Here is a 27014-nt window from a genome sequence, read left to right on the forward strand (position 1 = left end):
AAAAATAAATTTTCCAAAACGGCACAAAATCGTTCGATTTTTCTGAAATTTAGTAACCAAAGCCTTCCATACCTAACAAATAAACCCTGAAAATTTCAGAACCCTAGCATAAATACATTTTGAGAAAAATGGCCTGATCGAGCAAATTGAGACACCCTGTATAAAGGTCTAGATAAAATATTTCTAAGGGAGTGAATACGGAGGTGACAGCTAGCAGAAATTACGTTTCTGCAGGCTATCCTTATAAGGCGCTATCTATCGGTAAGAAAGCTCGTGCTATCGTCGCGAGAGCCATTGTCTCCTGCTTAAAAATTATACTAAAAGTCACCAACAGATGGTGTCTAAAGACTACGGCCTGCGGAAAGGTCAAGCACTTAGTACTAAAATGCTAAGAGAGCTCGCGCTCTTGGTCACGTGCCTTCCTCGGTGTCTGCTAGGTGTCAATTCCGTATTTTATGTTAGGCTTAGACGCCCCGAAATTTATCTAGACCTTTATATACATTTCTTATATCTATTCGCTCATCTTAATAAAATACAAGAAAATTATTAAGTAAAAAATTGTCTAATTATAGCCTAATTATGTCTGTGAATATCTCTGGAAAAATTACGGCAACCCGGTTACATCTCGCGTAGCCTCGTAGGAGGGAATCCGAAGTTTAATTTTCACCCAACTCGTTATCTTTACTTTTATTAGATTATTGACATTGTGTTAGACATTAACCCTTGCAACATAGGGAACATAATATACTTGAAAGTACGTGCTAACATTTTCCTGTCAGACAACCTTTTTAGAATTTTTGGGTAATTTCATAATCCTCGTTTATAACACTCGCGCCATTTGACGCAAAACGAAAGTAAGCGCGGTCGTAAATAACAGTGTCGACCAGGAGGCGAGACGTACTCAACGTAAACACGCAGTTTCGATCCGTTTAGTTCCGACGAAAACCGTTAGGCGTTGCTAGTACCTACCGGCGTACACACCAAGGCCTACTTTATCTATAACTCTCATGACGGCAAAACGGATAGCAAGTTATATTAAAATCGATTTGGAAATTTGGAAGAAGCGCGCTTAATGTTATCGGAACGTTCTTCTGATTGTCACGAGGCGGTGATAAGGGACATAATTAGAAATTAACGATAAGGCCGTGAGTCGTCATTTTTTTTCAAAACCACTCTGATATTCTCGGTATTTTTAAACTATTTTCATTAAATTAAAAAAAATGGCTTACTTTCATTCGCCTCATACTCGCTGCTGCTAGACGGACTAGAATTTCGACGACTCATAGCGATTTCCCCCCGGGGAAAATTTAAATTAGGGTTACCGGTTTACGGAATCTGTTTCGATAAATATTTTGGGGCTTCTCTAGGACTCCATACGGAACACGTTCTCCCCTAGAATCGGTTTCTGCTTCTTTTAGTTAATATTATCATCGATGTATATTATAGGTATATTTTCGTAGGTAGAGGTACTAAACGTTATCGCGTTTTTTCAATGTGGCAAATTTGATAAATCTTTAGAGTTCGAATATATGAACGGATGTCCTGAGGTTTTTGTAACGTCAATGCTGTGTTAGGCGTGGTATAGAAGAGGTTTACGGCGCATTGTCACGTGAATTTTATGTACACGCATGGTCCCCTGATCTTCCACAAACAAAACTTTCACTTGAACAGTCTTCGCGCTGTGGTCAGCTGATATTTCTAATATTATTTACATATCATTACGCCATTTTTTACTGGGAAGTATCAATGATAAAATTTTATTTGCAAGTCTTTTTTTGAATTATGTGTTTGTGGATTCTTATTTTCGCTCTTAGCAGGGTACTTCAATATTAGTGTTGTGATTAATGTATAATTAGTTGTTTTTGAAAAAAAATTAAACAAAATTTTTTATTTTTCCCTATTTTTTACTAGTTTTTAGGTCTTGAAATTTAAAGCGTTTATTGCCATTGTATCTATCTGTATTCCTATAGTGTTAATGTTACTCTATTGAAACATGTATCTTCGCCGGCTCCCACCGATTTAAAAAAAAATTCTTTCGGAAGTAGAAATACTTCGTCAGGCGGAGTAATACACTCGTTAAATGTTAAGCCGTGATGCGGTGTATGCTTCCGCACAATGGCAGGAAATTTGCTCCATTTGAAAATAATTGGTAGCCTGTAAAAATACATGTTTCATTTTCGCACGCAAGATATGTATTGTTTATTTCTGATTTTACCTATAGATTAGAATTGTGGTATACATTAAAAATAGGTTGGGTTGGGTAAAATCTAGATTACCGAATTTAGCGAGATAACGTTGTAAACCGCGTAATCGTGCGAAAAATAACAAATAAGATAATGTTTATCCTAAATAGATACACAATTGCGCTACTTAATCAGGATTAAAACGCTCGTCAGGTCGATTACAAAATCCCCGCGGATAAAAACGCATCCCCTTAAACAAATCTGCGTATCGCACCATTCCCGAAATGCACGCTCCCTACTTTCCATAACATTCCCGAAATTCAAGCTACCTACTTTCCACACCATTTCCGAAATTCACGCTACCTACTTTCCACACCATTCCCGAAATTCACGCTACCTACTTTCCATACCATTCCCGAAATTAACGCTACCTACTTTTCAGACCATTCCCGAAATTCACGCTACATACTTTCCACACCATTCCCGAAATTCACGCTCTTTACTTTATATAACAATCCCGAAATTCACGCTACCTACTTTCCATACCATTCCCGAAATTCACGCTACCTACTTTCCACACCGTTCCCGAAATTCAAGCTCCCTACCAAATGAACTTTGAAAAGGTCCGATAGTTCAAATGGATATGCGAATATATCTATTTTCAGGAAAGTATCAATTTATGTACCTGCGCCGGCTCATGGCAGTTTCCATAATTACTCAAATATCCCTACAAAACCACGGTAGAAAAAGTGTGAGAAATAAAATTAGTATTCATGTGTGAGAAATAAAATTAGTATTCATGTGTGAGAAATAAAATTAGTATTCGTGTGTGAGAAGTAAAATTAGTATTCATGTGTGAGAAATAAAATTAGTATTTATGTGTGCACATTATTTCCTAGTGACTAATAATAATAATATAAAATTTAATTTCAAGGTTGAAAAAATTTTACGTTTTAAATTTTGTCCATGCAAAGTAAATTTTTAAGAAAAAAAAACATTATCTCTAGAAGACGCTAAACAAAGTTTGCAAAGACGCGCTGCTCAAATATGGGCTTACCACTTATAGTTCTTTTTTCATCGTTGTCCTTTGTCATAATGTCCTAGAATGCGCGTTCGATCGGGAATCGGTTGTAAAAAGAGCCTTCTGCTTGTCCAAGTCGCTACTTTTAAACTAAAATGTCGTCTAATGAAACCTGGTGAAATGTATGCCTATCTGCGCACCGTTGCCAAGACATTGCTTATCAGTGTGCGAATTTTGTCAGCCAAGACATTCCCGAAGCGTTAAGAAAGAGGTTACACAATGATATTTCGCGCGCTTATACCATATCTTTCATTTTCTTATCGTGAGTGCAATATAATCTACCTTTTTAAGCAAATCTGTAGGCGGACCATTATCACAATCCCCCGCAAGTGCAGTTAAAGGTTTTTAATCCCGATTATTATTAGGAAATAATGGAAATTCTTCCATTATCAATTTATTCGTTTTCTAAGAATTATATGGTTTGACTTTTATCATTTTAAAAATATTGACTTTACAGGGGAATTGTCACCAAAACCAAGGATTCTATATTTTTAGAAGGATAGGAAGTGATGGCGCTTTCGCGCCGGAAAGAAAACGCGCGACTGCGCAGTAGCTCCTTCCAAAAATTACCCAGCCAAGGTCAAATCATGAACACTGTATCTCTAACCGGACGGGAAAAGCTGTAGCTTCCACCATGCAAAATCACCTGCCGCCGCCACCGTCTCTCTGTAAAGGGGGGAGGTTCAAGAATTTTGAAAGTTTCGGGCTGTCAAGGCCATATAATTCGTCACGTGGTCGACAAAACGTTCCGTTTGAAATGGGGGTTTACATTCTTTCGAATGACCTTGACGGCCTTGCGAATCGAGTACGGCCGACTATTTCAGCTAATACGAAGTAGGACGCAAACGGACAGTTCCTCTTTTAGGCTGCTTTTCCCGTCCGGTTAGAGATACAGTGTCCATGGTCAAATATCGCTACCGTGAAGGCGCCAAAGCCCATTTCGCCGTTGAGCGATTTGGCCTTGGGGGTGAGTAAAAGCGGTAAAAGTGACATCATTCTTTTGTAAAACTCCACGCTCTTCCCGCCAGGCCGTTTATACAGGGGAACCTAGTCACTTAATATCCTTCCAAAAATATAGAATCCTTGCCAAAACCAACATTTACGAGGTTTTTTAACAGATTGATAGAAAATATATTAATGATTATTTCCCTGAAATTTTATAGTTATTGGAAAAGTATTTAAAAAGTTACGCTACTTTTCCCGCAACCTACATCAAACGGCTTCAAAAATTTCAGAAATCGCTGTTGAACCTACGTGCACCGCCAAAAGAATGAAGCGGCGTGTAAGGCATTTTAAAAACACGATAAACTACAATGTACGAATATAACTCGGTTAAAAAGCCAAGGATATTGTCGTAGCAGACGACAGTTCCGACCGAAAAACGATAAAACCGGGGAAAATAATATTTCGTTCACGAGATGGCGCTGCAGGTAGGTCGGGGGGATAAAACTCAAAATTTGGTTGCTAATAATAAATCAAATACTGGAAATATTAACATGAAATTTTTCGTATAACCATTTTCGGACGTCCTCTATCCATTTAAATGGTTTTTAACCAATTTTAGGGTGGTGACAATTCCATTTTAACTGTTTTTGAATAATCGTTATAACTTAATTTAAAATCGAATTTTTAATTTGGCAAATCGTTAATGCATCATAAATATGTACATAAGTTTATAATATTGTTAAGTTTGTCACTTTGGGGAATATTTTACTGAGAGCTAGTTACGGAGTGACGTCATCACAAGATGAAAATATCCCCCTAGCGAGTCGCTGTCAAAGGCTACGTGTGGCGCGAAGCCCGTAATGAAGCCTGTCTCGCGAATAGCTCTCATTAAAACTTTTGCATGTGAAGAATAGTAAATGTCACACTTATGTTACAATATTATACACTTATGATATGTAGTATGGAACAATAGATAGCGATGTGTTTAAAATATCATTAGGTACGCGTTTATGAGTTGAAATACGTCATTAAGAGACGTTAGACGAAGCGTTGTGGCTGTTCATTGTAGCTGGGAGATGGTGTAGACCGTTCTTCTCAGGGTTGGGCTTTTTCGGCTTCTTGAGGATGGGTCCGCTGTCCTGGTTCTCGGCGCTGACCTTCTCGACTAAGGTAGAGTCCTTTTTGCAGACGGTGTGAGGACAGCATTGAGGGAAGGGCAGCTTCAAGTCCTCGATGTAGTCGCATTTGGCGCGGATGTGCTTGTGGAATCTGGGACACCTGCGCGCGATGAAATAAAGAATCACTGGCTTGTCCCAATTATGGTAGATTACTTCATAAGCCTATCATAAGCAAAGGTCTATGCCAAATTTTTGACGATCACATACCCGTTATTAAGAGGTAGGTATTCAAAATCTACACCTCCTAGTGGTTATGTTCTCAACTATGCATTTCTGAAATAAATTTCGCGAAATATATTATGAATGCGCGCAAGCCGTGCGCGAACGTTTTTAAACTTAGAAACACCATGGGCCAAATAATGATAAATCCAGGACATGACTCTTTGCGAAAAACCCGTCCAACAGCACTAACACCCGACCACTATTGCCTCCTATTGGGAAAAACCCGCGATCGTGGACCTACATCATTTGGGGGCCAATTTTTTAGTGACAGATTTCAAAAATAATACACGTGGTCGTCGTAGTAAATATTCTAGAATGTTTATTCACAGTTGTCATAGATAGTGTGGTTATTAAAGTAAGTACTTATTTTTATACGTACTAAGTTCGTAATTAGTATAATATATATAATTATATAATATTAAACACATACTTTCCAAGAATCATTAACATTAATCTAAAAATGAGGGGCCAAATATTGCAGGATTTTCGAATTACAACCGCCACATATTTCCAAATTCCGACTTAGTCAACACTAGATGGCGTTCGGGAAACCGGAAATTTCTGCTTGATTTTGTTCCCAATTTTTTTTTTTGGTGGACGACCGATATAGTACGTGTGAAGGTACGAGAGTCATGTCCTGGATTTATCATTATTTGGCCCATGGCTCTACCAAGTAAGATAATATTTTAGATGTAGAAATTTTGGAAAACGAAGATGGCGCTATTGCCCTATCGTCGTACGTTAATTTTCTTATCTCCAGGGCAATGCCGTTACCATAGGCCCCTATCGTAGACCTTTACTTATGGGGATCTTATGATAGGCTTATGATTGTAGTGCAACGAGTGGCTTACATGATTCGCACTTCGAGGAGCATGCCGCTGTCCTGCCTCTCACACTTGGCCACGGCGCATGGCCCGATGTTCCACGTTTCGTTCACGGAGCGAGCTACGCAGTTCTGGACGTCGTAACACATGCCCATGAAATCTATTTGGCAGATTAAGAACATCCTTAGAAATTTGGAACTATGTCACGGACAAAGGTAGTACAGACCTCGAGTACCATCGATTCGAAATCACTGCCACGCGCGTATTCAATAGCGTTTAGCCACTTCCGGCCGGAACTCCGAATCAAGTTAGATCCATTGTTACCTTGACTACCAACTACAGACTGGCCTGGACGGACCCGGGTGGCTAACCGGCGATCGCGGTCAGATCGAGGCCAACCTAAATTGGGGGTCATAGAGGAAATATTGGGAAATGGGGCCTACACGATTGCATAGCCGGAGGGGCCAACTACTAGTCAGTCCAGCCCTGACTACAGGTAGAGCCTTACAGCAACTGATGGAGACAAAGTTTTCGGATGTCACGTAACGGAAGTGGGTAATCGCTTCAGTTACAAAACCGCCAATCGGAAAGCTCTCTGAATTCGAATCGAGGTACTAAGTTCTATATTATCTTTGCCAAAAGGAAACAAACATTTACATGGAAGCCCTCAGAGGTTCCATTTTAATATTTTTATCGTTACTAGATGGCGCCATTGTAAGCTTTTTAGTGGGAAGGAAATAAATATTAACTTTCTTTTACAAGAAACTAGTTCTAACGCTATTGAAAGGGATAAGAAACGAAATCGAAAAACCGTCTGCTAACACGGTCGAGTTTTCACCCTACAAGAGAAGGGGCAAAGGAAACACGTTTCTGGCGTGTGTTTCAATGGGGTAGAAATACGTCACATTTTAGAGAACCAATGAGATACCAGATTAATTTAATTTTTAGAGGGAAATGCTTACTTTTCGAGCTTCAGGAGGATTGGGAGCCACGCGAAAAGCGTCTCAACCATTGAGTTGGGAATATTAATCTAGAGATCCAATCAAATCTGCTCCCCGCGAAACAAGTTTTTGAAAATTCCGAATGTGCCGTCTCCTCTAAAATGACGAGAAAACGTTATCATATGACCCGTGGCGCCATCCATTATTTAAAAAAATATATATATTTTTGCCGGAAAACGTGTCTTATTTGAACGAACCATTGAGAGATAGACGGCGCCACGGGTAGAATGATAAAGTTTTCTCGTCATTTGGGAGCAGACGGCCGTATTCTTATTTTTTAAAAACTTGTTTCGCGAAATACTGAAATCCGACGTTTTGATTGGACCTCTAGATTAATATTCCCAACTCAATGGTCTCAATACTCATGACGATTGAAAAACGGATTAACAATTTTATACAATTTAAAATTAATTAATTTATTAATTATGGCTTAATTTTAAATTGTATAAAATTGTGAAAAAAAAATTCAACCGTCATGAGTATTCCGTAATTTTATAAAATTCCTCTATACATTCACTTAGATTACTTAAAATATGCTGATTTTGCTATCTGGCAAAAATTCTGGTAGTTAAAAAATTGTCCCTTAAATGTCCTGAGCCCTATGAATGGATCTTCAAATATGGATCTATTTACCTAATTTGTTACTATAATTTAATTTAAGTCATCTAGCACCTCTCATGTCGGGGGTAAATTGGACCTTGACAGTACCGCCGATCGTCTCAACATAGTATCATACTTTCACACTTAAAACTAAGATAGGATTTAATTAAAGTAATAACAAAATAAACTTTCAATGGCTAGTGCTATAACATCAATTATTAACTTAAAAATTACATAATGAAACCTTTAAAAGTTATAAAGCGTTTAAATTATATACTTAACAAGGAAATTAGTTAAATTTAAAAAGGCCTATAGAGTTACTTGCCTCTGACGACATCAGCTCGTAGAACCATCCTGTCACCATTCGCTCCATTACTAATCACCGTAATTAAAACAAAAATTATGCCGTTAATTAAAACAGAAAACGAAAACTTCGTCGTTGTAGAATCCATTTTTCCCCAAAAATTATGGACGCGCCCGGTTTAGCGAGTTGGTTCTCTATAAGAAGCTATTTTCTCGCCCTTTCGTTGGCGTTGGTACCGAGCTGAAGATGTTCCCCTTCATTCTATGTCAAGGGAATATTTCGTATTTTTATTTTCACCTTCTATCACCGTACAAACGTTCGCCCACTAATAAATTTGGTGATTTTGTCATACACTTTCAAGGCTTGCCTATCTAGACGGTGTTTGCGATAGAATACCCCCCGGTTAGCGTAGAAAAACGTGGGATGTTTATTATTTTATTCTTGACCCATCGATGGCCTTGACGGAAATATCTTCGAAGTGGTCTAACTTGACTGACGATGGTACCATCGCTTTTTTTTTAAATTGAAGCATTTTGCCGACGGGCCAAGTCATTTACAAAAATATTCGAAGATTTTTTGTATTATTATTTAATTCGCGGACGTGACTTTTGGAAACACGGTGGGTGTTCTTAGAGCAACGATGCTTTGAAAATTGCGCCATAATTTTGTTAGGTACTAGCTCACGAACTGCCATCTGTGTTTAAATAATATAGTTTTACATTTTATAATAAATTTTGAGAATGGTTTTATATATGGTCCTATATTTTAAACTTTTGATAAGTATTTTATAAAAATTAAATATAATATAACACTTGCACCGAAGGTTAAGCTTCTGTTAGTACTCACTCGCGGCACGACAGTCTAGAACGTTCTGCTACAGCAGCTGCAAGATTTTATCGATGCTAGCAGCACGGTAAGTTGGTAACCGCGATTTATATATTTACACAGGTTAGAATTATCCGTAGCTTCGCGCATACTACGGGACGGGGCCGCTTAAATTCTGTTGACTGGCAACTTGGTTTTCCATATCGCGCTCGCTGCGCCATCTAATTTATTGAAACAGTACTAATTGGAAATATATATAAATTTGGTCAATAGTTTTACAATTTTATCCGAGATGGCGCAGCGAACGCGATTTGGAAATTTCCGATTGCGGGAGTAGCGGTAAAGTGGCCCCTCCCGGAGCGCGACAAGTCTAACCTGTGTAAATTATGTAAATATATAAACCATGCTAGCAGCTATTAGAGTGTTTAGCCACAGTCAGTGATGCACAAAAAAATTTCTATCTATCTTTTTCGTATATTTTTACATAGATGGCAGCAGCTATACTATACTTTCAATTTTTTCCCTCTGAAATTTCTGTAAATATCATTTTATTTTTGATATTTTTGAGCATAGATGGCGACAAAATCATTCACAATCTTTCATTTTATTCAGTTTTGGCCCTTTGATTTTTTCACGATCTTTCAAATTTCTTTAAGATATGAGAGTTTCAATTATTTTCAATTCTTTTTTGCCCTTGCCTGAAAAATTTCAGAAGAAATCTTTAAAGATTTAGATAAGTATCATTTAATAATAATAATAATAATAATAATCAGCTAGGCTAATACCCAAGGCACCACCTTAGGCCTAAGTCATCAAGCGACTTTAGTTTTCATTATTTTGAAAAGTATATTTAAAAATATTTCAAGTACGTTTCACGAGAAAGTAGAATCAAATTTTTTCATATCAAAAGTTCGAAGTATTAAAATGAATATTACAATTTTTATCTTTTGATTATTAATTCAATAGTAAACCCTCCAATATTTGATTTTGATTTTATGGATTAGAATCGATCTTAATTTTCGTATTTTCAAAAACTAAATTATGGAAAATAAATAAAGATATTGCATCGCCACAGCCCACGCTGCCAGTTTGCAACACACGTGACACTCTAACTGCGTGGGAGTTGGGACGGTGGGAAAAATAACTTTTGGAAGTTTTGGTTTTAGTTTTGAAATCGCCTTTCAGGCTACGCGGCGCAGCTTTTTATCGCTAGAATCAGTCTTTGCTTTCCTTCCTCTGTCTGCCTAGGGATAGAGGGAATTATCCCCCCCCCCCCCCCGTTAAAAAACAGCTAGAAAAACGGCGCGACCTTTGACCGCTCCTCTCCCTTCTATCACTTAACATTGTTTCGGGTTTGCCTATATTTCGGTATCACGTGAGATACGTTCGCCGCTCAAATAGTGTATATCGGCATATCTAGATGGCGCTAAAATATTTCCTCTCAAATACAAACAAAATTGAAGAGAAACCAGAAAAAATCTATCGTGTAATTTCTAATACAAAAAATGGAAGCACTAGCTCTATTCCGCTCTTTTTTTTCGCTAGGCTAGGTAAGAGAAGAATCTTTTCAAATATAGTTCGCTCCCGAATTTATTTCTTCAAAATGCTATCGCGATCATTTTGCAATGTAGAAGATCATATCAAAATCGTATATTTTAATTTTAATTTTTTGGATAAAGTATCATCTCGTATCCTAAAAGTATCCAAAGATACGAGCGCGCCCATCACTGGCCACAGTTGACAGTTTAGGTCACTTCACTTTCGCCAAAGATAATATAGAACTCCGTACCCTAGATTCGAATTCTGAGAGCTTTCTTATTGACAATTTGGTACCTACGAAAAATTAGCCTTCATCGGTTACTACCATCATGGGCCAAATAATGATAAATCCAGGACATGACTCTATGCGAAAAACCCGTCCAACAGCGCTAACACCCGATCACTATTGCCCCCTATTGGGAAAAACGCGCGATCGCGGACCTACGTCATTTTGGGAGCAAATTTTTTAGGGACAGTTTTCAAAAATAATACACGTGGTCGTTGTAGTAAATATCCTGGAATATTTATTCACAGTTATCATATATAGTGTGGTTATTAAAGGAAGTACTAAGTTCATAATTAGTATAATATATATAATTATTTAATATTAAACATATACTTTCCTAGAATCGTTAAAATTTATCAAAAAATGAGGGGCCAAATATGGCAGGATTTTCGAATTACAACCGCCACTTATTTCCGAATTCCGACTCAGTCATCACTAGATGGCGTTCGGGAAACCGGAAACTTGCTTGATTTTGCCCCCAATTTTTTTTATTTTTTCCTCCTTTTCCCCCCTACTAAAATGGCCGCCTGTGTCTTTTAGTGGACGGCCGATTTAGTACGCGTGAAGGTACCAAAGTCATGTCCTGGATTTATCATTATTTGGCCCATGCTACCATAGTCCTATTATGGCCAACTTTGATGACGCGCTGTTCCTCCAGAACGGTGTGGTGGCGCTACGTACTTCTTCCCTATAACGCATTCAATGGGGGGGATGAAATTTCCATAACAGAAAGAAGCTCTTTTTCCCCCCTGTCTGGGTATCTACTTATTTTCTATATCTATGTCCAGAGATGATAAACATGAATCTTTTTCACTCATTGAGTTGGGAATATTAATCTAGAGGTCCAATCGAAACGTCGGAGTTCAGTATTTCGCGAACAAGTTTTTAAAAATAAGAATACCGTCGTCTGCTTCCAAATGACGAGAAAACGTTATCATTCTACCCGTGGCACCGTCTATCTCTCGATGGTTCGTTCAAATAAGACGTGTTTTCCGGCAAAAAGATTTTGTTTTTCAAAAATAATGGATGGCGCCACGGGTCATATGATAACATTTCTCGTCATTTTAGAGGAGACGACACATTCAGTGCTTCCACTTTGAGGAATTTTATCCCTTTTTAGGGATTTTCCGACTTAAAAGGGATTTTCCGACTTAAAAGGGATTTTATCCCTTTTTAGGGATTTTCCGACTTAAAAGGGATTTTATTTTGGAAGAGAGGGAAAAAGGGAAATATAAGGATTTTGGGAATTTTCCTAATTTTCGCTAGATATATTTTGGTCTAATAATAATAATAATAATAAAAAGCTTTATTCGGATATTCCCATTCAGTTAAAACCGTTTTACAAGGGAGTCCTAGATTAAATTAAATACTAAAATAAATAAATAATAAAATAATTGTTGTCAACAAATTGAAAAGTCAATTAGAGATTCTATCTCTTTACATTTAGTTTTAAATGAAGAGAGAGACAAATTCATTTTCATCTCATTGTCTAAGCTAGTCCATAATTTTACACCTATTGTTTTTAAATTCTGTTCACTAAATATATTTTGTTTATAAGAGACCGAAAAATTATATAAACTACCTCTGGTTCCATATCCATGCAAGTTTTGTTCAAAAACATCATTAATATACAATGGAGCTATTTTGTTATAAGCTCTATACATTAGTACCAGTAATGACAAATAATAATATTGTTTTAAGGTGAGCCAACCCAATTCTTTTCGAGCTTCAGATACTTCAAATACCCCGCCTCTACCTTTATTAGAATCCACGAATGAAATTAAATGGGATGCAGAAGTGTGTCATAGATTTTAAAATATTTTTAAGAAAATATTTTTTTTTATATAAGGCCTAAATATTATAAATCTTATTGTTTTAGTTAAAAAAATTGTGAAAGGGATAAAAAGGGAGTTATTATAACCGACAGAGGGATAAATTAGAGTGTCCAAGTGGAAGCACTGGACACATTCGTAATTTTCAAAAACTTGTTTCGCGGGGAGCAGATTTGATTGGATCTCTAGATTATTATTCCCAACTCAATGTTTTCACTAGCGACATCGCGTTTCGAGTTCCTGGACTATTAATTCGCGCCGCTTGCGCGCATTATTAACTCCTTACGAAATTTTACGGACGTAGTCGAATCGGACAATGACATGTACTTACATTATAATAATTATTTATTAAAATTAACACTTTATCATTTATTGATCACGACATGGCTTCTCTCTTAACGAAACGACATTGTTTTAACACGAAATTCCATTTACCCAGCCTTGGTAGACTCAAGAAAACTGGTTCGTTGTTTAAGGAAAGTTTCCTTTAATTTTCACTATGTGCTGTCCCATTAATTATTCATCCATGTCCTTGAATGTATGAAGCAGTATTAGGGAAGTACATTCCAAAAGTTAATTTACTAAAGTAACTTACTGAAGTTGCATCTAGTCTGAGATAGTTTTGGTTACATAACTGTTTACTTTGCTTAGAAACTATGGTAAAGTTGAAGGACTTTGCGTATGAATTGGTTGTACCATCGACCAACTCCAGTATTTCAAATGATATCACCAAACCACAATCATCAGTAGTTTTCCTCATTGGTTGGACAGGCTGCAAAGACCGCCATTTATCCAAGTACAGTTCATTTTACGAACAGAAAGGATTAACAGTTTTACGATACAGCCCTTCGACTAAACTGATGTTTGGCTTCGATCCAGAGAAAGTTCTAATCCACCACGCTAATCAATTGCTCAATGTTTTAAAAGAAAATAACTTGGACAAGAATCCTCTGTATTTCCACTGCTTCAGTAATGGAGGAGCTGTTATGTATTATCTACTTAGTAAACAAATAGAAAAGAATGAAAATGGAAATGCATCGATCGCAGGCTGCGTATTTGACAGCTCTCCAGCCCTCATGACGAATAAAACCACTTTAGAAGCGATTGCTTCCACTGTCCCTGGAAATTCACTTAAAAAGTACTTAGTTGGATCTGTAGCCATTGGTTTTTTGTGGTTTTCCTACGGAGTCAACAAGTTTAGAGACGTATTCACTGGAAATCCCACGGAAGCTTATCGTTTATGGGTGTGGTACACTCTACTTAAACAACGAAATTTGGGTCCCCAGCTTTTCTTATATTCGAAAGGAGATAAAATTGCAGATTACAAAGGCATAGAAAAGTTCATTTCAAAGAGGAAAGAGCTTGGAGTGACAACTGATTCCATGATTTGGGAAGACTCAACTCACGTTTGCCATTTTAAGAAATACCCTGATGAATACTTTAAAAAAGTTGATGAGTTCTTGACGGTGTGCAATGGCTCTTCTGTTACTTCTTTCAATATTCGTAATTCTGGTAAATTACATTTAAAATCCTCATCTGGGATAAAATTATTCTCACGTCTTTAGTTTTTCCAAATTTCATTGTTTGAATTCCTTGGTAATGGTTTCTTATCAACAAAATTTAAATTATAAGGCTAAATTTAAAATTATTTTCTTATCAATTGTTTAAAAGAAAAATTGGTCTTAATATTGCATGAATGCATTAAATTTAATTATTTTGCTTTATTCTCTATATTTATTGTATTTTATTAGAATTTTTATTTGGGCATATTCTTTTGTAGGTGAAGATTACAACAGTATTATGCTTGGATCTGCTTAAAATATCAATTGGTCCTATTTTATGTTTTTTTAGGGATCGTATGAGTACTCTGAACCTAACCTGGTCCCGGTGCCGACTTTTGAATTGGATTTTTTTTAAATTGGGTTTCTCAAAAGCGAATTGGGTAATTATTTCTGAAATCATCAGACTTTGCTGCATGATAGTAACAGATTTTAACCAAACTTTTTTTGAGCGTTCATCTACCTCTACAATGAAGATTTTCGAAGTTTACCGGAAATATTTCAAAAATTTTAAAAGTTATGATTTTCTGAAATTTTAGTTTTTTGGCTTAATTTTGGTGTATGTTATTGACATTAATTTTAATATCGCGTTCGCTAAAGGTTGGGAAAACATAAAAAAAAGGGTATCCTAAGGAAAAACCGTACGCTGAAACAGAATTTGAAATCTATTTCATTGTATCTGCTATAAATTGTGATATACGAGCCAAAACGTGGGGTGACACGTAATATTTTACTCACTAGGCGGCACACCTCCAATATCAAGAAGACTTTTTTCAGTGCATCATCTTATACACAGAAACATTCTTGTAAAATATCGATTTGGTCTAAGCATTATTTCTATATAAAAATAATATTAAATTGTTCTAATTTTTGACCAATTATTTATTGCAATTTTTTTGAAGTAATATAAAAAACCACTAATGGTTATTCTAAACAATTTCTATGCAATTTATTCCATTTTTAAGAACCGTGCTTTGGTCTTTTTCAAACATTCGTTCAAAAAACTCAAATTTCAGAAAATCATAACTTTTAAAATTTTTGAAATATTTCCGGTAAACTTCGGAAATCTTCATTGTAGAGGTAGATGAACGCTCAAAAAAAGTTTGGTTAAAATCTGTTACCATCATGCAGCAAAGTCTGATGATTTCAGAAATAATTTTCAGTAGAAAACATTATTTAAAACCAATTATTTTTATTTTTCTCTGCCCCTCCCTTTCTCGACTAAGATCTCACCCATAGGGTTCCTAATTTTTTTTTGGTTTTACAGTTTGTGTTGTATTTGTACAAATTGATGGGATATTATGTTTATGGAATATAATTTTGTTCTATAATTACTATTTTCCGTTTATAAATAAGCATCATCAGAAGTGAATAATACATCTTTTACGAGAGAAATATTCATCTAGGACATTAACCAAAACTTCGCTGGGCCAACACAGATTTCATTGTGAAGCAAAATTTCCAGTAATGCTGTTGTCTATGCTGTATCGTGGCTGAAAATGTGCCTAGTGATGTAAAATGTAAAAATTACACAGTGTAGGGATATGCAGTGGCTTATTATGTTCCCGTGAGGCCCTAGGCATTATTTTCTTATAGGGCACTTTTAAGTAATTTCAAGGGGTTTTAGTATTTTTAATGATATGTAATTTTTGAGGCCCCCCAGAGACCACGTGTATCTATTGGATAATCCGCTACTGGGGATATGTTCTTGTTGTTATGCTGTAGTTTATTCCGCACAGTTCTGTAACCTTTGAAGGTACATGTTTCAAGACAACAGCAGAATAGGGAGATGAATACTTCTCTTGTAAGATATAAATTATATACTTCTGGCATCAAGAATTAGCAGTAATCAACATCAAGATAACTTTGCAGTAGAATTTAAATTAGTGTGCCTATCAAAATTTGTCTCGGGCAAAGAAAGAAAATGGACAAGCAAGATTAAATAAAAGGAAACGCGAAAAGTACCTAAATGGCTAATATATATAAAATAAAATGTGTAAGGATTAAAATTTATTTATTTTCATGCCCAGTGTTTCTTGGAACTAATAAAAGTTAAGGACTACATTTATAGCTTGTTTAATATTACTATTTATATTCTATTATAAAAAACAATTTCAAGTATCTAGCCTTCTTGAGCACCCTTTTCAAGATGAATTGTTATTGGTCTTAAGTCTGTTTGCTGATTTTCTTATAATCTTTCTATTCTTCAAACTCTGTAAAGCAAGACTACAAGATTTGAATTAATTCCAAACCTTCGTACCAGTTGAAGAGTCAATATTTTATAGTTAACTTTTCCATTGTATTGGCAAAGATATACCATGATTAACGAGTCAAATTGATAATATATCCGTATTTCCAATCCAAATTGCAAGAGAACTATGGTGCACACACTTTAAAAAACCCGTTCCCTTTTCAATTTCTCTCAAGGACTATACATCCCATTCAATCTGCTCCAACCCTTTAAAATTTTGAAGGTTGATGGTAGTATATGCCTTCAACGCTATAAAGTAAACAATGAAGCATAAGTCCTTTTTCATTTCAAAATTCCGTGGAAAGACCGGTTATGGTCCTAGAGAGGCGAGATGTGGGTGAGGTTGAGACTTCAATTTTTTTGTATGAGAAGGGGGACCAGCGAATAAAACTGTTGGGAAAAACTCCAGTAGACTTAGTATCTCGTTGCAACGTACAAAACGACGGTTTCCGTCTGCACAACCATGTCTTCAAGAACCGCGAAAAATTTTGTCAATTGGTACGACATAGGTTTCCCATCGAACAGACACAAGTTAAACACCGGCAACGTAGTTTTTCTTTTGGGATGGATGGAATGTAGGAATCGTCATTTGGAACCAGTCAATACTTTTTACGGCGACAAGGGCTTTGCCATCTTCCGATACTATCCGATAGCCCATAACTTCGACGCTCCGGACGCCACTGAAGTGCTGACCCAACACGCTTCCCAAATTTTCGAAGTTTTGCGTCTAAACAATCTCGACAAGAATCGCGTCTACTTTCACTGCTTCAGTTACGCGGGCGCCATCATGTACCATTTCATACGCAAACGGTTGGAGGAGACGCCAACTGCGTGGACCATCGCGGGAGCTGTCTTCGATAGCTGTCCATTGTTAGTGAATGACGCGGCCCTGTCTGCGGAAACTGGCTTCAAAAGTATGCTTTTCAACTTTCTCTCGTACTTGGCCACCGGACCGGCCAACGACTCCTACCAACGTTTGGTTTTGAACGCGTGCCTATCCTTGAAGAAGCTAACCAATTTGTGTCCCGAACTTTTCCTCTATTCCAAAGGCGACAAAGTGGCCGACTTTAAAAGTATCGAAGGCTTCATGGCGGAGAGGAACAAGAGGGCCGTAGTTACCGATAGTCGTGCGTGGGAGGATTCAGACCACGTGGACCATATGCGGTGTCACCCTGAAGAGTACTTTCGCAAGGTTGAAGACTTCGTGGCAGCTTGCGCTAATGTCGGTCACGCGTCGTCAATTTATTCCGCTTCAGCTGATTTAAGTTGCGCGAGTGATGAACGGAATGACAATATAATTTCACATCTTTAAATTTGACGTTTTGCGAATCGAAATTGTCCATTGAATTCGGTAAATTTGATTAGCATAAGTAACATAACAACAAGACAATTCGTAAAAATTATTAGCGAACTTGTATTCAGAGTTATTGTGCAATCATGGTTTAATTCAAATATGGCCAAGGCAGGATATACTACTCCTAAGGTAGTGTCAGTGTCGAAAATAGGTTCCGTAAGAAAATAAGCATTAAAAAAATTGGAAGTATCATACTTATTCTAATTATGTTAATTATTATAACTATTAAGGAGTTATTTTACCTGACCCGTAAAATCTCGGGTCAATGTTGAACTTTCTGACGCGACTTAAGTACATTTCGGGAGTCAGAAATTCAGAAACAAAATGTACTGAATTTGAAAATCCAGTGGATTTTTCCTGGATTTTACAAAAGCTCTACTGGGTTTTCCAAGAAGGTATTTGTTTAAAGGGAATCTCTATGTTGAGACCATTTTTAGCATTTTTCGCGTTCCAAAATGCCCATGCCTTACAGACAAATAATTGACTCACATTACAAAGTCAATGGTAGGTACTGAATTCCTTTATCAAAACCAAATCGTAATCGACAATTTTTTTAATTTGATCAATAAAATATTGATATTTAATACTGCCTGAAACAATTTAATTTTATAATTGGCGTTGTTTTCTTGTATTTATAGCGACTAGCAGCTGAGCTAGGAGGGCCGCTAGTAATCATCTCATCGGATTTAAGGTCTAATATTAGACATACCAACACAATACTGCACTTCATTTATTTTTTATTTAGAAATGTAAATTTAGTTCTTCAGACTGCAAGAATATACCGAATTAACAAAAGTACATAAAAGATCGTGATTATTGTAACGAGGGTTGTTTGACCTATAAACAACCGCTAAAATGAAAATTTCTGGGTCCTCTAAAACGTGAATAACATTGGTGTTTAGGTTTCGTAGCATTTTTCAGATAGCTTTTCGAATTCGTCCACGTTACAAACAATCTTATCTCAAAGAAATATTTCTTAATATATACTAGAATTGACATGTTACGCGCAGCTTGGTGGTTCTGAAAACAATGAAATATGTTATGGAGTCACATAACCGATAACATAAACCATAATAGATAACCTAACCCATTAGCGAACACCATCATTCTTTCTCTTAAAAGATAACCTAACCCATAAGGGAACCCCATCACCCAACCTCTTAACGGATAACCTAACACATAAGGGAACCACATCACCCAACCTCTTAACGGATAACCTAACACATAAAGGAACCCCATCACCCAACCTCTTAACGGATAACCTAACACATAAGGCAACCCCATCACCCAACCTCTTAAAAGATAACCTAACCCATAAGGGAACCCCATCACCCAACCTCTTAACGGATAACCTAACACATAAGGTAACCCCATCACCCAACCTCTTAAAAGATAACCTAACCCATAAGGGAACCCCATCACCCAACCTCTTAAAAGATAGCCTAACACATAAGGGAACCCCATCACCCAACCTCTTAACGGATAACCTAACACATAAGGGAACCCCATCACCCAACCTCTTAACGGATAACCTAACACATAAGGGAACCCCATCACCCACCCTCTTAAAGGATAACCTAACCCATAAGGTAACCCCATCACACTACCTCTTAACGGATAACCTAACACATAAGGGAACCCCATCACCCAACCTCTTAACGGATAACCTAACCCATATGGGAACCCCATCACCCAACCTCTTAACGGATAACCTAACACATAAGGGAACCCCATAACCCAACCTCTTAAAAGATAACCTAACCCATATGGGAACCCCATCACCCAACCTATTAACGGAAAACCTAACACATAAGGGAACCCCATAACCCAACCTCTTAAAATATAACCTAACCCATAAGGGAACCCCATCACCCAACCTCTTAACGGATAACCTAACACATAAGGTAACCCCATCACCCAACCTCTTAAAAGATAACCTAACCCATAAGGGAACCCCATCACCCAACCTCTTAAAAGATAGCCTAACACATAAGGGAACCCCATCACCCAACCTCTTAACGGATAACCTAACACATAAGGGAACCCCATCACCCAACCTCTTAACGGATAACCTAACACATAAGGGAACCCCATCACCCACCCTCTTAAAGGATAACCTAACCCATAAGGTAACCACATCACCCAACCTCTTAAAGGATAACCTAACCCATAAGGGAAACCCATCATCCAACCTCTGAAAGGATAACCTAACCCATAAGGGAACCCCATCACCCAACCTCTTAACGGATAACCTAACACATAAGGGAACTCCATCACCCAACCTCTTAAAGGATAACCTAACACATAAGGGAACCCCATCACCAAACCTCTTAACGGATAACCTAACCCATAAGGTAACCCCATCACCCAACCTCTTAAAGGATAACCTAACCCATAAGGGAAACCCATCATCCAACCTCTGAAAGGATAACCTAACCCATTAGGGAACTCCATCACCCAACCTCTTAACGGATAACCTAACCCATATGGGAACCCCATCACCCTACCTCTTAACGGATAACCTAACACATAAGGGAACCCCATCACCCAACCTCTTAACGGATAACCTAACCCATAAGGGAACCCCATCACCCAACCTCTTAACGGATAACCTAACACATAAGGGAACCCCATAACCCAACCTCTTAAAAGATAACCTAACCCATTAGGGAACTCCATCACCCAACCTCTTAACGGATAACCTAACCCATATGGGAACCCCATCACACTACCTCTTAACGGATAACCTAACACATAAGGGAACCCCATCACCCAACCTCTTAACGGATAACCTAACCCATATGGGAACCCCATCACCCAACCTCTTAACGGATAACCTAACCCATAAGGGAACCCCATCACCCAACCTCTTAACGGATAACCTAACACATAAGGTAACCCCATCACCCAACCTCTTAAAAGATAACCTAACCCATAAGGGAACCCCATCACCCAACCTCTTAAAAGATAGCCTAACACATAAGGGAACCCCATCACCCAACCTCTTAACGGATAACCTAACACATAAGGGAACCCCATCACCCAACCTCTTAACGGATAACCTAACACATAAGGGAACCCCATCACCCACCCTCTTAAAGGATAACCTAACCCATAAGGTAACCCCATCACACTACCTCTTAACGGATAACCTAACACATAAGGGAACCCCATCACCCAACCTCTTAACGGATAACCTAACCCATATGGGAACCCCATCACCCAACCTCTTAACGGATAACCTAACACATAAGGGAACCCCATAACCCAACCTCTTAAAAGATAACCTAACCCATATGGGAACCCCATCACCCAACCTATTAACGGAAAACCTAACACATAAGGGAACCCCATAACCCAACCTCTTAAAATATAACCTAACCCATAAGGGAACCCCATCACCCAACCTCTTAACGGATAACCTAACACATAAGGTAACCCCATCACCCAACCTCTTAAAAGATAACCTAACCCATAAGGGAACCCCATCACCCAACCTCTTAAAAGATAGCCTAACACATAAGGGAACCCCATCACCCAACCTCTTAACGGATAACCTAACACATAAGGGAACCCCATCACCCAACCTCTTAACGGATAACCTAACACATAAGGGAACCCCATCACCCACCCTCTTAAAGGATAACCTAACCCATAAGGTAACCACATCACCCAACCTCTTAAAGGATAACCTAACCCATAAGGGAAACCCATCATCCAACCTCTGAAAGGATAACCTAACCCATAAGGGAACCCCATCACCCAACCTCTTAACGGATAACCTAACACATAAGGGAACTCCATCACCCAACCTCTTAAAGGATAACCTAACACATAAGGGAACCCCATCACCAAACCTCTTAACGGATAACCTAACCCATAAGGTAACCCCATCACCCAACCTCTTAAAGGATAACCTAACCCATAAGGGAAACCCATCATCCAACCTCTGAAAGGATAACCTAACCCATTAGGGAACTCCATCACCCAACCTCTTAACGGATAACCTAACCCATATGGGAACCCCATCACCCTACCTCTTAACGGATAACCTAACACATAAGGGAACCCCATCACCCAACCTCTTAACGGATAACCTAACCCATAAGGGAACCCCATCACCCAACCTCTTAACGGATAACCTAACACATAAGGGAACCCCATAACCCAACCTCTTAAAAGATAACCTAACCCATTAGGGAACTCCATCACCCAACCTCTTAACGGATAACCTAACCCATATGGGAACCCCATCACACTACCTCTTAACGGATAACCTAACACATAAGGGAACCCCATCACCCAACCTCTTAACGGATAACCTAACCCATAAGGGAACCCCATCACCCAACCTCTTAACGGATAACCTAACCCATAAGGGAACCCCATCACCCAACCTCTTAACGGATAACCTAACACATAAGGGAACCCCATCACCCAACCTCTTAACGGATAACCTAACACATAAGGGAACCCCATCACCCAACCTCTTAACGGATAACCTAACACATAAGGGAACCCCATCACCCAACCTCTTAACGGATAACCTAACACATAAGGGAACCCCATCACCCACCCTCTTAAAGGATAACCTAACCCATAAGGTAACCCCATCACCCAACCTCTTAAAGGATAACCTAACCCATAAGGGAAACCCATCATCCAACCTCTGAAAGGATAACCTAACCCATAAGGGAACCCCATCACCCAACCTCTTAACGGATAACCTAACACATAAGGGAACTCCATCACCCAACCTCTTAAAGGATAACCTAACACATAAGGGAACCCCATCACCAAACCTCTTAACGGATAACCTAACACATAAGGGAACCCCATAACCCAACCTCTTAAAAGATAACCTAACCCATTAGGGAACTCCATCACCCAACCTCTTAACGGATAACCTAACCCATATGGGAACCCCATCACCCTACCTCTTAACGGATAACCTAACACATAAGGGAACCCCATCACCCAACCTCTTAACGGATAACCTAACCCATATGGGAACCCCATCACCCAACCTCTTAACGGATAACCTAACCCATAAGGGAACCCCATCACCCAACCTCTTAACGGATAACCTAACACATAAGGGAACCCCATAACCCAACCTCTTAAAAGATAACCTAACCCATTAGGGAACTCCATCACCCAACCTCTTAACGGATAACCTAACCCATATGGGAACCCCATCACCCTACCTCTTAACGGATAACCTAACACATAAGGGAACCCCATCACCCAACCTCTTAACGGATAACCTAACCCATATGGGAACCCCATCACCCAACCTCTTAACGGATAACCTAACCCATAAGGGAACCCCATCACCCAACCTCTTAACGGATAACCTAACCCATAAGGGAACCCCATCACCCAACCTCTTAACGGATAACCTAACACATAAGGGAACCCCATCACCCAACCTCTTAACGGATAACCTAACACATAAGGGAACTCCATCACCAAACCTCTTAACGGATAACCTAACACATAAGGGAACCCCATCACCCACCCTCTTAAAGGATAACCTAACCCATTAGGGAAACCCATCACCCAACCTCTGAAAGGATAACCTAACCCATAAGGGAACCCCATCACCCAACCTCTGAAAGGATAACCTAACCCATAAGGGAACCCCATCACCCAACCTCCTAACGGATAACCTAACACATAAGGGAACCCCATCACCCAACCTCTGAAAGGATAACCTAACCCATTAGGGAAACCCATCACCCAACCTCTGAAAGGATAACCTAACCCATAAGGGAACCCCATCACCCAACCTCTTAACGGATAACCTAACCCATTAGGGAAACCCATCACCCAACCTCTGAAAGGATAACCTAACCCACAAGGGAACCCCATCACCCAACCTCTTAACGGATAACCTAACCCATAAGGGAACCCCATCACCCAACCTCTTAAAGGATAACCTAACCCATTAGGGAAAACCATCACCCAACCTCTGAAAGGATAACCTAACCCATAAGGGAACCCCATCACCCAACCTCTTAAAGGATAACCTAACCCATATGGGAACCCCATCACCCAACCTCTTAAAGGATAACCTAACCCATATGGGAACCCCATCACCCAACCTCTTAAAGGATAACCTAACCCATAAGGGAACCCCATCACCCAACCTCTTAACGGATAACCTAACACATAAGGGAACCCCATCACCCAACCTCTTAACGGATAACCTAACACATAAGGGAACCCCATCACCCAACCTCTTAAAAGATAACCTAACCCATAAGGGAACCCCATCACCCAACCTCTTAACGGATAACCTAACCCATAAGGGAACCCCATCACCCAACCTCTTAACGGATAACCTAACCCATAAGGGAACCCCATTACCCAACCTCTTAGTGGATAACCTAACCCATAAGCGAACTTCATAACCCAACCTCTTCACAGATAATGTAACCCATGTTGTCGATAAAATCAAGAAGGCCCTGCGAATTCTTGAGACAAAGGCCGAAATGGTCTAGAGCCAATTCCAATTCGGGCAGAATTTGATTCGCACGTAGACGATGAGCCATCCATCCCGGAGACGAAGTAAAAAATGGATCATGGTCAATCCACGTGTTGTCAGATTTTGTATCGCTGTCCGCACAAGGCTCGACAAGCGCCAGGCTTGCCGCTTGATAATATTTAATGATTCTAATATTATTCCCAGCGGCAATTATTCATCTAAATAAATCTATAGTAAACTTTCTTAGAAATTTACAAGTTAAGGTCTTCATTGTTTCTCGATTTTATACTTAAATATTTAATTGAATAAAATACTCAGAATATAAAATATAAAATAATGTAAAATTAAATATTTTTTCATCATTAACGGTGAACAAAATTATTAAATAGTGAGGGATTTCTACGACAGATGGCGATGCCTGCGCACAAATAGTAAAAATAAAATTAATTTTCTTAAACTTTCAGGATAAAATTCTATGGAATGTTTTTGTTTTATTAAGTGTAATTCCGTTTATCAGACCCGAATATTTAATTTTACGAATTAGTTTTTAATAATTTTACAATCTTTTAAAGTTTTTATTAAAGTTAAAACTTCATTTAAGTAAAGGTAGTATAGAACTCCGTACCCTAGATTCGAATTCTGAGAGCTTTCCGATTGGCGATTTTGTTACGAAGCATTTACCCACTTGCGGCACGTGACCTCCGAAAAATCAGCCCCCATCGGGTACTGCGGCTACTGCCTATCATGGCCAAGTTGGCCGTAGTATTATCTATAGTAAAGTATAAAAGAAGCTATTTTCTCGCCCTTTCGTTGGCGTTGGTACCGAGTTCCCCTTCATTCTATGTCAAGGGAATATTTCGTATTTTTATTTTCACCTTCTATCACCGTACAAACGTTCGCCCACTAATAAATGATTTTGTCATACACTTTCAAGGCTGGCCTATCTAGACGGTGTTTGGGATAGAATACCCCCGGTCAGCGTAGAAAAACGTGGGATGTTTATAATTTTATTCTTGATCCATCGATGGCCTTGACGGAAATATCTTTGAAGTGGTCTAACTTCGCTTTTTTATATTGAAGCATTTTGCCGATGGGCCAAGTCATTGTATTATTATTTGATTCGCGGACGTGACTTTTGGTGGGAGTTCTTTGAACAGCGATGCTTTGAAAATTTCAAACTGTATCTGATACATTATCCCAAGTAGCCGATCTGAACTCAGTCCATATAACGCAACTGTTATTGGACCATAGGTGGACAGAATTCACCTGGATGCTAATTCTACAATGCAATTCCATCAGAATACATAGCTTTAATCTTGCTAATACCAAATTGCACATTTTTGTAAATGATGACACGCAAATGTTCTATATTTCAAGGTTCTTGAATTGGTTTTTAAATGAATTCGCAATTAATATACTACATATACGTATGTTCATAAGTGGCATAATTACCCTAAGTGTGTCAGTAAGAAAAATTTTACAATGATACCTTGTTTACCGGAAATGACGTAAATGACGTCACTTTATTCGGGGATGAAATTGGCGGGAACATTACAAAGACCACATAGGGTACTAGATTGGAATCCGCGAGTCCTATAGATTCTTTTACGCGCGTATTTCATGGGAGTCGCCATTACCGTGCTACACGCGAGAGAACGGGTTTTCGGGGAAAGAACTTTCCACGGTAGAGCTACGTGCAGTACGACTATGACAGCTGCCTGTGGAGCAAATCGTGGGAGGGTCCTTGATGGGGGGAAAGACGCGCGTAAAAGAGTGTATACGTTTCTTTGGTCCGTGTAGAACAAGCTCTCATTGATGAATTTCTATGGGAAAGGCTCTTATTGGCACACTTAGGGTAATTATGCCACTTATGGTATGTTTTACATATTTGCCGTTGAAAATAGTTTAATTTTGATTTTTTTTTAGGGTAATTTCAGGTGAAGGTTTTATTCAATTAATAAAAACTAGATTGTTTTCTCGCGCGTGCGCGTGGTAATATTTTGGACGAGCGAGGATAATTGTGGGAATTCGGCATGCTTTGAGTCGTTGCGTGTGGGGCAAATGACTTTCCAGACCTTTGTTTTATGGGCCTTTTTTAGACTAGGCACGAAACACTTTTTATTGTAATTCCTGTGGCTCATAGTCCGTGTTGCTTTAATTTACCCCTCTGAAATTTCTGGGACCGAGATAAATATTAGTTTATCGTAGCCTTTTGTTTTTTTTCTGAATAATTATAGCTATAGTAAAATCGCTTCTCGTTTGCTTTTGGGTATTCTGCAGAAAAACATAAAATTATCTACAAATAACAAAAACATAAAAACTAGTTAGAAAGAATGCGAAGAAAAATTCTGAGAATATGTTTAATTAAGAGCTGACCGCCTAGAATCACGGGAAATATTATATTATCAATTTACAGTCTTCTTGTTGAGACAATTGTATGTTGTATACTTTTAATATTAGAAACAAAATAATACCTAGTAATATATACCAAACTAGAAATATAATAGCTGGAAACGTACAAAGTGAAATAATGTTCAAAG

The 27014-nt window shown here is 38.4% G+C and overlaps 5 protein-coding genes across 9 annotated transcripts in view; 2 read left to right on the forward strand and 3 right to left on the reverse strand.

The window, feature by feature from the left end:
- The window catches only part of LOC149925928 (solute carrier family 15 member 2), a 28570-nt gene extending 25156 nt beyond the window's left edge, over positions 1 to 3414 (reverse strand). Inside the window, exon 1 of one of the 2 annotated variants that reach the window (XM_090162002.1) lies at positions 3241 to 3414. In XM_090162002.1, the coding sequence (XP_090018128.1) occupies positions 3241 to 3277 (37 nt within the window). In that variant the 5' untranslated portion in view covers positions 3278 to 3414. Of the gene's footprint in view, positions 1 to 1229; positions 1398 to 3240 lie in introns of those variants that run through there. The other variant, XM_090162001.1, reaches the window with a different exon arrangement.
- Positions 1 to 27014, reverse strand: part of LOC149925927 (uncharacterized) — a 350903-nt gene that overhangs the window by 48595 nt on the left and 275294 nt on the right. The gene's annotated exons all lie outside the window — the stretch shown is intronic.
- On the reverse strand, positions 4907 to 8603 carry LOC149925930 (uncharacterized). Its single transcript, XM_090161116.1, has 3 exons — positions 8360 to 8603; positions 6461 to 6593; positions 4907 to 5487 (listed from the first exon to the last, which is right to left on the reverse strand). The coding sequence occupies exons 1-3, from the start codon at positions 8484 to 8486 to the stop codon at positions 5238 to 5240; spliced, it is 510 nt and encodes a 169-aa protein (XP_090017242.1). The 5' UTR covers positions 8487 to 8603; the 3' UTR covers positions 4907 to 5237.
- Positions 13137 to 15276, forward strand: LOC149925931 (transmembrane protein 53-B-like). 4 transcript variants are annotated; one of them, XM_090160164.1, is made up of 3 exons: positions 13137 to 13282; positions 13472 to 14332; positions 14672 to 15276. In XM_090160164.1, the coding sequence occupies exons 1-3, from the start codon at positions 13204 to 13206 to the stop codon at positions 14680 to 14682; spliced, it is 951 nt and encodes a 316-aa protein (XP_090016290.1). In that variant the 5' UTR covers positions 13137 to 13203; the 3' UTR covers positions 14683 to 15276. The 4 variants fall into 4 exon arrangements, with proteins under 4 accessions (XP_090016290.1, XP_090016289.1, XP_090016288.1 ...); XM_090160163.1 differs by lacking the exon at positions 14672 to 15276 and adding an exon at positions 14601 to 14653; XM_090160162.1 differs by lacking the exon at positions 14672 to 15276 and having other exon boundaries at positions 13472 to 14515.
- On the forward strand, positions 17094 to 17942 carry LOC149925932 (transmembrane protein 53-A-like). The gene has a single exon (XM_090161824.1). The coding sequence runs from the start codon at positions 17094 to 17096 to the stop codon at positions 17940 to 17942; it is 849 nt and encodes a 282-aa protein (XP_090017950.1).

This window comes from Leiobunum rupestre, chromosome 10 (assembly GCF_980474605.1).
Source record: "Leiobunum rupestre chromosome 10, qqLeiRupe1.1.hap1, whole genome shotgun sequence".
NCBI lineage: Eukaryota > Metazoa > Arthropoda > Arachnida > Opiliones > Sclerosomatidae > Leiobunum > Leiobunum rupestre.